General features: G+C 40.0%; 1 protein-coding gene and 4 gene segments (V, D, J or C); 2 read left to right on the top strand and 3 right to left on the bottom strand.

The window, feature by feature from the left end:
• LOC116057656 overlaps positions 1 to 13637 on the bottom strand; it is a 41894-nt gene that overhangs the window by 24543 nt on the left and 3714 nt on the right.
• LOC116057517 overlaps positions 1 to 13637 on the bottom strand; it is a 43216-nt gene that overhangs the window by 27536 nt on the left and 2043 nt on the right. Inside the window, 1 exon segment of the V gene segment in view lies at positions 12608 to 12635. Coding sequence covers positions 12608 to 12635 — 28 coding nt within the window.
• LOC116057516 overlaps positions 1 to 13637 on the top strand; it is a 36419-nt gene that overhangs the window by 21771 nt on the left and 1011 nt on the right. Inside the window, 1 exon segment of the V gene segment in view lies at positions 13168 to 13205. Within this exon segment, the coding sequence occupies positions 13168 to 13205 (38 nt within the window).
• slc1a8b (solute carrier family 1 member 8b) lies at positions 173 to 10078 on the bottom strand. 2 transcript variants are annotated; one of them, XR_004895748.1, is made up of 12 exons: positions 9702 to 10078; positions 8377 to 8456; positions 7580 to 7795; positions 6099 to 6141; positions 5776 to 5989; positions 4520 to 4619; positions 3592 to 3825; positions 3239 to 3433; positions 3000 to 3134; positions 2750 to 2900; positions 1581 to 1858; positions 173 to 1550 (listed from the first exon to the last, which is right to left on the bottom strand). XR_004895748.1 is itself a non-coding variant. In XM_031310023.2 (11 exons), the coding sequence occupies exons 1-11, from the start codon at positions 9855 to 9857 to the stop codon at positions 1712 to 1714; spliced, it is 1671 nt and encodes a 556-aa protein (XP_031165883.1). In that variant the 5' UTR covers positions 9858 to 10078; the 3' UTR covers positions 173 to 1711. The 2 variants fall into 2 exon arrangements, 1 of the variants encoding a protein (XP_031165883.1); XM_031310023.2 differs by having other exon boundaries at positions 173 to 1858.
• Positions 11400 to 12112, top strand: LOC118493755. The segment is given in 1 exon segment: positions 11400 to 12112. A coding segment is annotated over 1 exon segment (312 nt).

Here is a 13637-nt window from a genome sequence, read left to right as displayed (position 1 = left end):
AGATGGCCCCACCAACTCTTTCAAATGTTTGGGGGAAAAAGGGAGAATAGAAATGGTTCTATTTATTATCTAGTTTATAGTAGCCTATAAGTACTGCGTGGCGTACACAGAACGCATAACTGGCCCTAAAAAAGTTTTTAAACATTTTTGCAGAATGAATGATTAACAGGACTTGTAGTACAGCAGGTTTTTATTACAAAAATTCAACACAATTCAAAGCACAGGTATAAAAACACAAATGGTTGTCTTACTAGCATAATGTAAATATGTTTTTATTAAAGCTGCAGGAGGTAGAATTAAACAGAAAAAAACGCTAGAATTTCAAGTAGAGTGCGACTTCTTCCTGCAGTTCTCCCTCTCTGTCTAGGCCCTACCATCAGGCAAACACGGGCATGCACCGGCTTCAAACTGTGACGTTTACGAGTACTAATAATTTATTTCATTCAGAGATGGCGTTATATAGCAGCGATTCTTTAAGAATGTCCCATTTTCACTGTAAAGCCCTCTGAGATGAGATGCTGTGAATTGAGGCTCTAGTTAGCTATATAAATATGAACTTAAAATAGCTGCAGCCGTGAGCTACGGTTAGCAGAAGACTAAACTACTGACTCGTCTACCGCGTTTACGTTTCCTCTCAGACCAGCTCTGGCATGTCCTCGTATAGATGGCAGCAGTAGGCTTAGGCCTCTGGTCCTCGTAGCAGGCTGCTGCCATCTAAACAAGGATGCCCCCCTGGCTAAACATGGCAAATGAGCCGTGTTCGTGCTAGGCTAAGGGCTAACTCCAGCAGACCAGCTCCCCAAACAGTTTTTACAGCAAATGTCTGTTCCCTGGACAATAAACTGGACTACTTTTTTTTTAAATTTTTTTTTACAGAATTTCGTTCACAATAAAAGTCTGTTATCTAATAGTTTAGCCTTGAATTAGCTGCCGCTCTGAGTCTTTGGCTGCCGTAAACAAAACGCGCATTTGCATTGGCAGAACAGCCAATAGGAACGCTCTCTTTCTCTGAAATGATTTGTGATTGGCCAAAGTCAGGAGGAGATTCAGAAGTCTAGTTTTCTCTCAGACCACTTGAATTACAATAGCCTAAAAGATTATTATGGACATTTTGCCCAATGCCTCCCCCAGCTTTAATGTTGCTTTAATATCAATATCCATCCACAAATGCCTTGTCTAACATAAAGGTTCACTTCAACAAAATAAATGTGGTTCTTGTCAATCAGTTTTTGTTTACTTTCAAGTCTTTCAAGTTCTCAGAATTATTGTCAATACTGAGATCATGTTAAGGCAACTCAAAACCTTGATTAAACTTCATTAGGACAGGCCTACTGTGAATGTCTAAGTGTCACAGCTGACTGATAAACGCTAATCTCCATCTAATGTGTGTCATTGCAACACATGTCTGCAGGTGCAGTCTGTTTTAAGATTTAGGTTACATTGAAACTTGTGCAATTCCTCACAGTCAAAAATTGAATGGAGACATACTGTATATCAAGTAATGAAGGTCTTTGTTTTCGGCATGGCACAGGCGAAATCCATTTAAGCCGCTAAACAATGACACCACAATATACTCAAACTTTGGTCTCATTTAGAACCGAAACCTAAAACAATTTTATCTTGCCTCAGATGATGGTCCCTTTGATCCAAAAAGGAGAATCTCTGTGCTGTAGAAGGCAGTATCCCTTGCTCTCTGTCCTGTAGAAGTGTCTCATACTTGGCAGAGGTTGTAGCAGGCCACAGGTTTCTCAAGCACGTTGTCTCCATCCACCTCATATACATAATCGCAGCGGTGTGTGATCAGAGGAGCATCGGACATCGCCACACTCTGATTACCAAAGGAGATTACTGTGTCTCTCTGTAGGAAGAAGTCACCAACATTACAGTTATCTAAAGGTAGTAGAATTACATGAGTTTATAAAATGGCCGTGAAATCAAATGATGAGGTACGAACGATATCCCCTATAATTAGCATTAGCATTGTCTTACATCCTATTCACAATTTTAACATGTGAATGTAAATACTGTTTTCACACAGGTTGCTTTTCTCACTGGTTTAAAGAAAAACATTTTATCACATATTTCCATGCACCAATTGGATAGTTAGCTAAATAATGTGTTCAAAGTTGTTGTGCTGTCAGCACTGTTTTGCTTTATGACATTCCCATTATCCTCAGCTGTACTTTGTGCACTAAACTATGATGAACATGGTGCATTATTATGGAGCCCACTGCAGTTCTAGGCAAGACCCACCCTACGAAGCAGCCCGATTGGTTGAGGTCAGGCATTGACCTCGAGTAGTTCAGGTTAGGATAGCCGATTGGTCAGGGGATAGGACCTGAACAAATCGGGTTCAGTTACCTCGCGCAAGCATAGACGCCTGGCCAACCGTAACGCGCAAATGCTATTGAAGGGCGGGTCTTGCCTAGAACTGCAGTGGGTTCCATAATAACGTCAACATGGTAAACATTATTATACCTGTTAAGCATCAGCATGTTAGCTTTGTCATTGTGAGCTTGATACATGTTGACCTTAGGATTCACTGTAGTACATCCTCACAGAGCTGCTAGCATGGCTGTAGACTCCCAAGTCTTGTTTACCCAAAATGTATCTTTGATAGTTGCTTAATATTTAATGTTAATAGATAATAGAGAAATACCTAAGATTTTAAATCATGTTTCCAGGGGCTTTAAATCATCACACGTGCATGTGCACTTTAACCTGAACAAAAATAAATAGTCCTCCTTACCCGATTGGGGCCACCTCCGTTTTCTGCATTAGAAGGGGTAGGAGTTGCACCATTATTGGCTGCTTTCTCAAAGTCCTTCCGACATAAATGAGCCATAATCCCAGCAGCTAAGGCATCACCAAGAACGTTGATCATCGTCCGGAACCGGTCACTGAGAGTGAGAGGAGATAAATAATTCACACGTTGCCCCAACAGCCCCTTTAAGAACCACTTATACTGTATATAGAAGAATCATTTTTGTGGGACTTACAGAACCCAATCTATGGCCACAATCAGTGAGATGTCAGCAGGCGGCAACCCCACAGAGGTCAGGACAATCACCATGGTAACCAGACCCGCCTGAGGAATCCCAGCTGCCCCGATGCTGGCTGCTGTCGCCGTTATACTGATGAGACAAGAGCCGGGATGTTAGAGATGTAAAATTAATAAATTGGTTCTCAACACAAATAACTTACCATGGGAGGATAACGAGCTCAGTGTTTATCTCACCTGATAGTGACCAGCTGGCCAAAGTCCAAGTCATACTCATTGACCTGAGCGATAAAGATGGCCGCCACTGCCTCGTACAGGGCAGTCCCATCCATGTTGATGGTAGCTCCCACTGGCAGCACGAAGCGAGCGATCTGCCGGTCCACTCCACAGTTCTCCAAAAGACACTTCATGGTGATGGGCAATGTGGCTGAGCTGCAGAGGGAGAGAACAAGAGGAAATGGTCAAGTCAGGGTACATGAGCAACTAGAACTGGTAGGATGTCCTTACAGTACATATTGTTAAGATTTAAAACGAGAGAACCAAGACGCTGGGCTGCATCTACCAAAATCACAAAATAAACGGTCTGCTACCTGGATGATGTGGCCAGTGCAATGACAAGAGCCTGCAGCAGCCCTCTGATGTAGGTGAAGGGGTTTTTGCGAGTGAAGAAGAAGTAGAAGAGAGGCAGCAGGATGAGGCCGTGCACAAACAAACCACACATGACCGTGATGAAGTACATGCCCAGCTTCTCTCCCAAGTGGGCCGGGTCGTGCATGTCCAGGATCTTCCCTGCCACCAAGAACACAATGCCAAAGGGGAAGTACCTGCATGAAGGCGAGAAGATAATTCTTTATTTCACACAAATTTTTTCAACACAACCTCAAGATTACGACACCCTACATTTCAACAGTAATAATGTTTTCCGAATTTGGTGTGGAAGAACTTGACTAGCCTTACCATAACCGCATCCAACACCTTTGGGATTAATTGGATTGCTGACTGTGTGCCTTATCTGTCCTTCAATCAATCAATTAACATTTATTTATATAACGCTTTACAGCAACCAGCAGGTATCCAAAGTGCTTTAAATCAAGGACAAGCCTTATCCTTCAGCATTAGTGACCGCCCTTACAAATGATCTTGGGACTGAATAGGAGAAAATCCCTGTACTCAGGCTCTACAAACATAAAGGCCGTTGAAGCAGCAGATTAATGCCTTTGGAAGGAGATGTTCAAAAATCATACATGGGTGTAATGTTCAGGTGTCCACATACGTTTGGCCGTACAGTGCATGAAGCTATCCCCACCAATTGTATTTATATTTAAGATTATTCAGCACTAATCTTATTTATGTCTCTTTGCTCCATTCACTCAAGTGTAATCCATGAGTCGACTCATCAGCTCCTGTGAGAAGCAGTAAGGACACTTGACTCTCCCTGAGTTGCTGTGTGAGAGTTATTTTTAGGTATAATCTGACGCAGTCATCTATTTTTAAAAAGTGTTTGCGTAAAAATCTTACCACATGGCAGCATTAATAATCTTCATGACGCACTCGTTGATGCACTGGCACACGTTCACTAATGGCGCCCCGCGTTCTCCCATCTTTCCCAGCAGCAGACCTGAGAACAGACGGTACATTCACATGTGAGTTTGTAAGTACGGTACCATTGTCTTACAAGTCACTCCTGATAAAGTGTTTAGAATTACTTAAGTAATCATGTATGCATAATCATTTACTAATGCTTAATAGATCAGATATTTGAGTCCCATCAGCTGGTTACCATGTCTGCAATTAACCTGGTTAGTAAGTTATTACAGTGGTGGAAAGTAAGTAGGCTACATTTACTCCAGCACTGTACAATCCTTATCCCCATTCTCCACTACATTTAAGTAGAGCTGAGTGCTGTTGTCACTATTTACTTTCCAGATTCATGTTTTACATAAGATAAGCAGCAGAGTGCATTGTTAAATAGAAGATTAACTGGTTCTCAACCTTTTGGGCTTGTTACCCCTTACAAAAAAACAGTGTCTAGTTGGAACACCCTTGTCAGGTTTCAAATGTCTATGAGTTGTTACCAGTTCCACCATTTCCCCTCTCAGAATTTCCAACAATGGCTTAAGACCCAAAGAAGTAAAGTGATCCAATATTTCAAAAGAAAACCAAAAATTACAAACACTTTGTGTAGCAGAACTTAGTTTTTTCTTCTTTCATACCCCATTAACCCTCTTATGACCCCTTAGATTTATTATGTGACCCTCTGGAGAGAACCCAAGCCCTATGTTGGGAACCATCAGACTAAACTACCTAACTGTATAAACTCCATCACAACCAGCTGCAACAGTAACATGCTGCTTACACTTTGATGCCTCAGAAACAATCTAACTACATCATATATGATACCAGTTGCAGGGGCCATTTGATTTGATCTGCAAAATCAGTACATTTATTTTTAAAATGTATTACTATATCTTGTTATCTACAAAAAAGTTATATTGAAGTCAGTTAATCTTTCTGATACACTAAAGAGCTTAAAAAGACAAAGTGTCATGTTAGATAAACACCAGGATGATTTTTCAAAACCTGGCAACCCAAAAGTTAATTCTTATATTGTACTTAATGTAATAATAGGGATATATTAAGCATGCGTTAACAATCAACAACTTTTAAACACTGACCTATAAGAAAACAGTAAGGATTATACCGGTACTTCAATAAATAATGGTTATGGTTTTGAGATGTTTTCTGTGATGTTCTGAGCTGTGCTTTTGTCTTACCCATTGTGGCGGAGAAGATGACAATCCCCAGTACGTTCATACCCTTGCTGGTGCTGGGGACAATTTTATACTTGATGTCGGGAGCAGGGGTGATCTCCAGGAAGACTGGGTGGCCCAGTTGAGGGTTGTGGTAGTCGGGCATAATATACACATAGTTGGCCTGAGAGTCTTTTACATCAGAGTTCTGTACAATCGGGAGCAGGTCCGTTCGGTACTGAAGTTGGATGAAAGAGAACAACCCCATAGGTTTGTTAATACGTTAAATGAAATTAATGGACAGTATTTTACACTCCATTGCAAGTTTCCTACTTTTGTCCACTCACCTGCTGAAAAGTTGCTTCAATTAGATTTGACGGGATCATGTTCCTATAAAAGACAATATACAGACAAATATATCAGATAATGTCTTGTAGTAATTTCTTTTTGTTAAAATGGATTTTATAAAATTGGTGTGCAAAAAACTATTATTCAGGAACCGGTATCAAATTCACGATATCGGTGCCGGTATCAAAATGTTTTGAATGATACCCAGCTCTCCACCTGACCTTTGGCTTACAGCAACGGATACAAACCAGCTACAGCTCACTAATAATAATCCTCCAGTAAGCCTGAGTGCACACACCAGACTGATGTCTTTATCGTACAGAGCGTAAAGTTGGACCTTCTGAGAAAGTGCAGGCTTAACAGATCACAATTAAGTGTCTCCCTATTCTTAGCCAACCTGCTGCGTAAAAGTGACACTGTCGTGGAAGCACATTTCTTCCTTCTCCTTTTTTAAAATGAATTGTTGAAATGGCCTGCTGACAAAAAGACTACTAGATTCTGATTGTTTTTCTCATATGTAAAAAAAAATTGATTAAGATGTTCTGCCATTTCATTTGTTTCATAATTTTTGGAGTTCACTAAGTGTTTTAAAAAAAACTAATTTTCAGGAAGCTTTATTCGCTGAGAATTTTATAATTTCTGACTTTCCATTATTTATTTGTGAGAGCTATTATGTCAGCTCCCAGAATCAAACTGATTCCTCAAGATCTTGGGATTAGGGAGCTTCCTAAGGATCCTAACCCTAACCCCAAGCATGTCATTATGTCTTTGTATTTTTTTCTAATGGGGAAATATGCTTAATCTGCTTTTTTACATGCAAAAAAGGAAGAAAATCTGTTTACTGTTTACTTTGACAGAATGCTGTACAGTCCTACAAGCTGCTCTAATGAAATGATATAGAGCATGAACATCTTAGAAGAGACAATCTTTATTATGCTATTATGCTGTTTTTAGCCGTGCTAGTAGCAGAGCTCTGTAGGTCTGAAGGTCCACCACTTGGGCCAGACTGAAATATCTCAACAACTATTTAATAGATGGCCATGGAATTTAGTACACATATTCATGGTACCCAGGGGATAAAGCCTAATGACTTCAGTGATCCCCTGACCTTTCCTTTAGCACCACCAGCAGGTTAAAGTTTTCTCTTGTCAAGTGTATATGGCAACATCTACGAGATGGATTGGCACCAACGTTTGTGTAGACATTCACGGACCCCACATGATGAATCACAATGACTTAATAATTAACATTGACATTGATAGCATTGTTAGCATGCTGACATTAGCACTTAGTTCAAAGCATTGCTGTGTCTAAGTGTAGCCTCACATGGTTGTAAACTCTTCATCATGGAAGGAAAGGAAGAATTATTATATTGAATCATGTAAGAGGTTTGATACAGAGCAGCATGTACAGCTGGTAGGGACACCATCATTATGTTTACTTTGTCAAAGAGTGAGCATTTGTGTCTGTCAGCGTTTACCTGATGAGGTCCAGCAGAGCGTCAGCGGAGGTCATAACAGGCCCTGAACTTGCATGGTGGCCTTCTTTCTCTGAGCCCGTCCCCGGGTGAATGATGATCACCAGCAAGATGCCGACGATGACAGCGATGAAGGTGGTCCACAGGTAGTAGGTGATGGTCAGGACTCCCAGCCGACCGCTTGCCTTTGTGTCCATGGCTGACAGGCCGGACATGAGACTGGATGGGAAAACAGGAGGATTAACTCTGGTTTAAACTGTGAAATTCTTAGTTTCCAACTCATTTCAAAACAATGAATTAAAGAGTTGTACACTTCATTAAAGAATTTGAGAGCATTTTGAAAACAAATCTTCCCAGACCAGATTAAAAATCGACATCTTGTCTGAATGCAGCATTACCCGTTGCCAAGTGAACAACCAGGATTACCCAGGCCTCTCATATCTAAAGAAATATTCTCCCCCCAAAAAAATATTTCTTATAATTAGTTTCCCCCTGTAACCTTTGCACTCATAAACATATTACTTCTTTGAGAATGGAGCTTCAGATACATTTCTTATTTCACACAGTATATTGAAACAATCTGTGTATATAAAAGAAATTCCAGGTGAAATGACATGTATAAATAATAAAAATATTATGTATGAGGAGTTTTCTGTGGTTGATGCTGATGATAATCTAGTTGTAATAACATGAGGATGTTTATTAGGTATATCACAGGACTTCTTCATTTCATAATTCTTCTCTGATCAGGGTAAGAGCTGTTTGCAGTTGCACTTCACCTGAGTGAGGACTTTTCTTACCTGGAGGTGATGAGCGGCAGAATCAACATCTTTAACATCCTCATCAGCAGTTCTCCAGGGAAGGAGAAGTAGATCTTAGCCTGTGTGAGAGAGCAACACATGAAGCAAACCTTATTTTGGACAGTAAGGACCAAATTACTTTAGCTAACATTGAAATCTAACAAAATGCTCTTTTAAATTAATTTGTTAAATCACTTTTTATGTGCCTCATTTGGGTGTAACTCATATGTTAATTCAACATATTAAAGACATTGTTGTCCACATTCCCAACCGGCAAGTAAAACAACTGCTTTGCAAAGTCCCAGCAGGTGCGCATGTGTCCCTTTGTTGCAATTTGCTATCTGTGTTTTACAGATTGTTTCTTTGCTCAGCAGATTTCAATGCTGTATGTTTTATGGGCTGCTGCCAGCTCACAGGGTTACATTGCTGAGCACACTGGACACTAATCATTGATTCAGCCTCTGCCAAAACACATAAGCTACCTGGTCCATTTAGAGCATTTTACATCACAGTAACATAATGTCAGGAGAACCCTTTAAACAGACATTTCAACATTTCTAAATTATTGGATGCATACTAGAGAAAAAGTTGCTCATGAAATGAAAGCAAAACACTTAACATTTAAAAGAGTTTTATCATACAAATACCATATATTCTTTAAAACTGCAATGATGAAATGAAGGGCAGAAACAAGCTCTAAACATAACACTGACATCAACTATTGAGTTCAAATGATGATTTGGCTAGCAAATAGTTGCCTATTTATTTACACATCCAGCAGTTACGGAGCAACATTCATTTGTTTGGCATTGTGTTGCTGGCCATTGGATGAATATCACTACTTTCACCGGCTAGTTAACTGTGTCTGTCTGATTTGGTGATGGTGATGTCTGATGGTTTTGGTGCTGAGCAGGTAGTGTACAGTTGGTTTTTAGAGCTTTTTGATGAGAATAGCAGAAAACAATGCTACATCCTCCACATACAAGTGCTCAGATGATCCAGTGTTAATATAGAAATATTGATTAAAGCATGCTTTAACTATTTCTACACTTCTTCTGACACATTTGCTTCCCTGTTATACCTGATTTTCTGCATTTCTCTGCTTCCACTCTCACTATTACATAAGTGGCTTTAACCACAGTGTCAGTGCATGGCAGAAGTGAGCAGGACAGACTGGCTGTTACTTCCCATCCTGAATATTGAGTTGATTTGAGCACTCTGTTAAAAGCACCACCACATTCTATTAAGGTAATACTGGATAATATAAATCTGTGAGATCCAAAGTCAGTCACATTGCCTCCCGTTAATTTTCTATCCATCCATACCTGTGTGGACAGGTTGAGGGACCTGAGGACAAATCCAAGCACACAGCCCATCACCACAGCGAAGACGGAGAGTGTCAGCAGGCCGTTCCTCTTGCAGTAGTCGTTAATGTACGCCCTGGTTTTCAACGACACTATATTCTTCAACCAATGCATCATGATTCAAGCTCGGTCCGTATGCCAGCAGACCCCCCTCCCCCCCCTAAGTGACTACAGGTATCCGAATCTGAGTGAGTGAGGTCTAGCAGTATGTATCCCACAGGATCCGAGGTGGAGGACAGCTAGTGGATGTGATCAAATGTGGGTCCTGTCTCTCACACTGAGGAGCTCATCCAGACTGAGAGAGTGTTGTTGAAGTGTTGACTAACCGATTCCTGGTAAAGCGTTGCCTAAAAGGATTATCCCTATCCCATGCTAACAGAGACTTCCACACAGCCACTCAGGCTTATTAAATAGGATCAGCACTGATTAGCTCCTCCATTCATAGCTCATTATGAGTTATTACTACCCACCCTTAAGTTTTCCCATTCATGAAACAGCTGCTTGCTCTTTGACCTCTGTGACTTGTAACAAATACTATTGCTAACATCCTTCAATCAGTCATGTTTTGGGTTGATTAACTAATTAGATGACACTTAATCACAAGATAAACTATTATGAAAGGTATTATAAATAAGATATAAATATAAGGTCTAAAACATTTGATTGTGTGATCACTGATTGTTGCTTTCTAGGACACAATAATGGTTAGGGGATGGAGCTGCATGTACAGACAGGATTACCACACGGCAGAGGTCAAAGGTGAGACACCAGCATCAGTCCTCAGTGTTCAAGACATCCTGACACTTGCTGTCCTCTGATCTTACCATGACATTGGCTGTGTCGTCTGTTCAGGGATCAGGGCGTGCACTGAGTCAGGACTTGACGTCAGGACTTGGCATTCTAATTGGCAAATAAAGCCTTGTTGGACATTAGAAGCAGCCTCAAAGGAACTTAAACTGCAGGCTGATGAGGAGAATGTGCTAGGCAAATGATCACTGGCGGTAGAATCACAAGTATGGCTCTAGACAATAGGAAACTAATGGGTGGAGTATCAGTTAGCTGTTAACAGGAAGCATTACATGTCATTGTTATTAGCTGCCCAAGCTGTGTCAATGTCTATACTAGCATGTTGTTTGCATGACTTGTTAATTAGTCGACCTACGTCTGCAGCAGTCAAAGCATCCATGCTGACCTGGGAACAGATCCAAAGTTGACTCTCTCCTGTCCAACAGTGTCTGCCTACGTCACCTGTACCAATCCAATAACATTTAATCCTTGTCTTGACGCAGCAAGATCAACGAATGGTACAAAAGGTACACACGCAGTTAAAAACATTTGTCTGTTTCTTTGTGCACATCAATCCCCCAAATGACCCAAAAATGACGGAACTTTAGAGACCTCCCACCCACATCCTATAGTCTATATTTTGATAATAACAAGGTATCAAGTGACCAATGGAGCTGTAACAGAAAGCATAGCATGCCATTGTTATTAGCTGCCTAAGTTGTGTCTATGTCTATTCCAGCATGTTGTTTGCATGACTTGTTGATTAGTTGACCTACGTCTGCTGCCGTCTATAAAAGTTGATGTCAAAATGACATTAACTTTTATACTTTTGTTTCATTAGACCTCCTTTCCTCCCATGTCTCAGCTTCTCTCCTCTGTCTGATCACAGCATCACGCACACAGCTACTCCCCAGCAGTGTTAACCTCTGTCATGTTTCAGAAGTGTCTCATGTTCAGCTGTCTGTCCTACAGTGGAAGTTAATGTTCTCCTGGTGTGTCTCTGCTCTCCCCTCCAGCTGGCCCCATGGTCAAGCTCTCAGTCTCTCTGCTTCCCCCTTCCTCTGAGCAGCTCTCTGGGGGCTCGGCCACGCTGGCCTGCCTGCTGACTGGCTACTCTCCTCAGGGAGCCGTGGTGAGCTGGGAGCTGGACCGTATAGAGGTGACAGAGGGGGTCCTGAGCAGCTCCGAGGAGGAGAAGAGTGGACGCTACAGCAGCAGCAGCACCCTGAGCCTGAGCCAGGAGCGCTGGATGTTAGGAGAGCTGTACTCCTGTAGGGTCCGCCATCATGGCCACAGCCAGACCCAGTCCCTCCACAGGAGCCAGTGTAAGGGCTAGAGGGGCTGGCTGAAGCCCAGGACAGGAGCTCTGTGTGGGGGGAGCAGGAGGAACACACCTGCTGCTCTGATCAATATGAGTTTCAATGTTTGTAGAGGAAACTAAAGCTTTGTGTGACAGAGAACAGCACTGCTGTAAAGTGTTGGACAGCAACTTAGAGAGTAATGTGTGTAGCTCAGCAGCTGGATGTGTGTATGCTTAATAACTGTCATGTTGATGATTGATGCTAATACATCTTTCACTTATGAATAACATGATGAAGTCTTTGGTCTTTTATTTGATGAAGAGTAGTAAGAAATGTAGTACTAGTACTCGTGGGAAATGAAAAAGCTTTGGATTGATCAATTAAATATTATTACTTTTTAAAATTGTCCTGAACTTAGAATTATATAGTGATATAAAAAAGAAAAGCATACATGTTTAATCATGATAAAAACAAAAGACAAGAACAATTGATTTTTTTCTAAATATGTGATTGGACAACAGTAAATGTGAACACAATGTGATGTAGTGCTGATAGATTTTTTTATATATATATATATTTAATATAAATAAAATAGGAACAACCTGAAAAAAATATAATCAATATCTTAGTGTGAATATGTATTTTGAGCTCTGTGTTCAGTGGTCTGTGTTAGAGTCTCTTCCTCTTCAGCAGCTGCAGTCGGTTCCTGCTGTAACAGCTCAGAGTCTCTGCAGTCTGACTGAGGGAGGTTTTTGTACGACGACAAATCACTGTGTGAACACTGGGCCACTATGGTAACTCTGACAGTGGGACACAACATCAGGAGGAATACTGCTCAGATTAACAATATCTATGATCTTAATGGAATAGAAGAATATATTGATATTAGAAGTGCAGTTGAGGATTTAAGGATGAGTTTGTGTCCACTGTGGTTGGTATGAGATGTCTGTTTGTCGGCCTTTAAATTACTTACAGAGTTTACTGAAGATAAATAACATATTTCACTTCTGCTTGAAATTTTTTAATAATTATTATTATTTAAAATAATCATATTCATTTAACTATGTATCAATTTATATAAAACTGCGAAAAAATGACTTTGTTAAAAGGAGACTAATTGTTTCTTGGTCAGGTGTAGAAAAGCAAAACAAAATGAAAGAAATAATCTTCTTTATGCAATAATTTCAATCTATATGTATAAATTATTAAAGCCTTCTATATTAAATTAAGTATAAAGTTTTCTGTGTAATGAGAAAAAGCAGAGAGTTTTCAGTGGATAGATGCTTGTTCACAGTGCAGGAGGTTTTTGTACGGCCACTCAATGAGTTTGTATCACTGTGGTACACTTTTGGTGGAGGAACCAAACTCACCGTTGACTGTAAGTACCACAGATTATTTATTTTATACAACATACAGCAGATATAACTTTTTTTTATCAAATATTTAACAAGAATGTGATCAAGTTTAGTGTTGATAATGTCATTGATTATTTGTATTATTTTATGAAGTGAGACTGATCTCACAATCTGAAAAGAAATTTAGCAGAAATCAATGTTAATTCAGTATTGTATCTTTAGATAATAAACTTTAATGAAACCGAATAAAATCTAGTCTTCTATTTGAAATAATAAGATGTGTTAAATATTTTCATTATATACATTTTAATGTAGAATTTGCTGAATTAATATTTTTTTAAACATAACCATAATTGTTATATTTTTATATGTATATTTTTTCAAAATATTTAAAGAATTAAAATCTGATGTGGATTCCTGTTAAACGCAAATATGATTTGATCAGTAAATGCAGT

Source organism: Sander lucioperca, chromosome 18 (assembly GCF_008315115.2).
Source record: "Sander lucioperca isolate FBNREF2018 chromosome 18, SLUC_FBN_1.2, whole genome shotgun sequence".
NCBI classification, from domain to species: Eukaryota; Metazoa; Chordata; class Actinopteri; order Perciformes; family Percidae; genus Sander; species Sander lucioperca.
Note: the sequence above shows the minus strand (reverse complement) of the source record. Positions and strands in the feature narration are given on the sequence as shown.

Coding starts and splice junctions, on each gene's coding strand:
- slc1a8b (XM_031310023.2), bottom strand. CDS start 9,857: ATGATGCATTGGTTGAAGAATATAGTGTCGTTGAAAACCAGGGCGTAC. Junction 4,620..5,775: donor CATCTTCTCCGCCACAATGG/GTAAGACAAAAG, acceptor GTCTGTTCTCAG/GTCTGCTGCTGGGAAAGATG. Junction 1,859..2,749: donor ACGGAGGTGGCCCCAATCGG/GTAAGGAGGACT, acceptor TTCTTCCTACAG/AGAGACACAGTAATCTCCTT.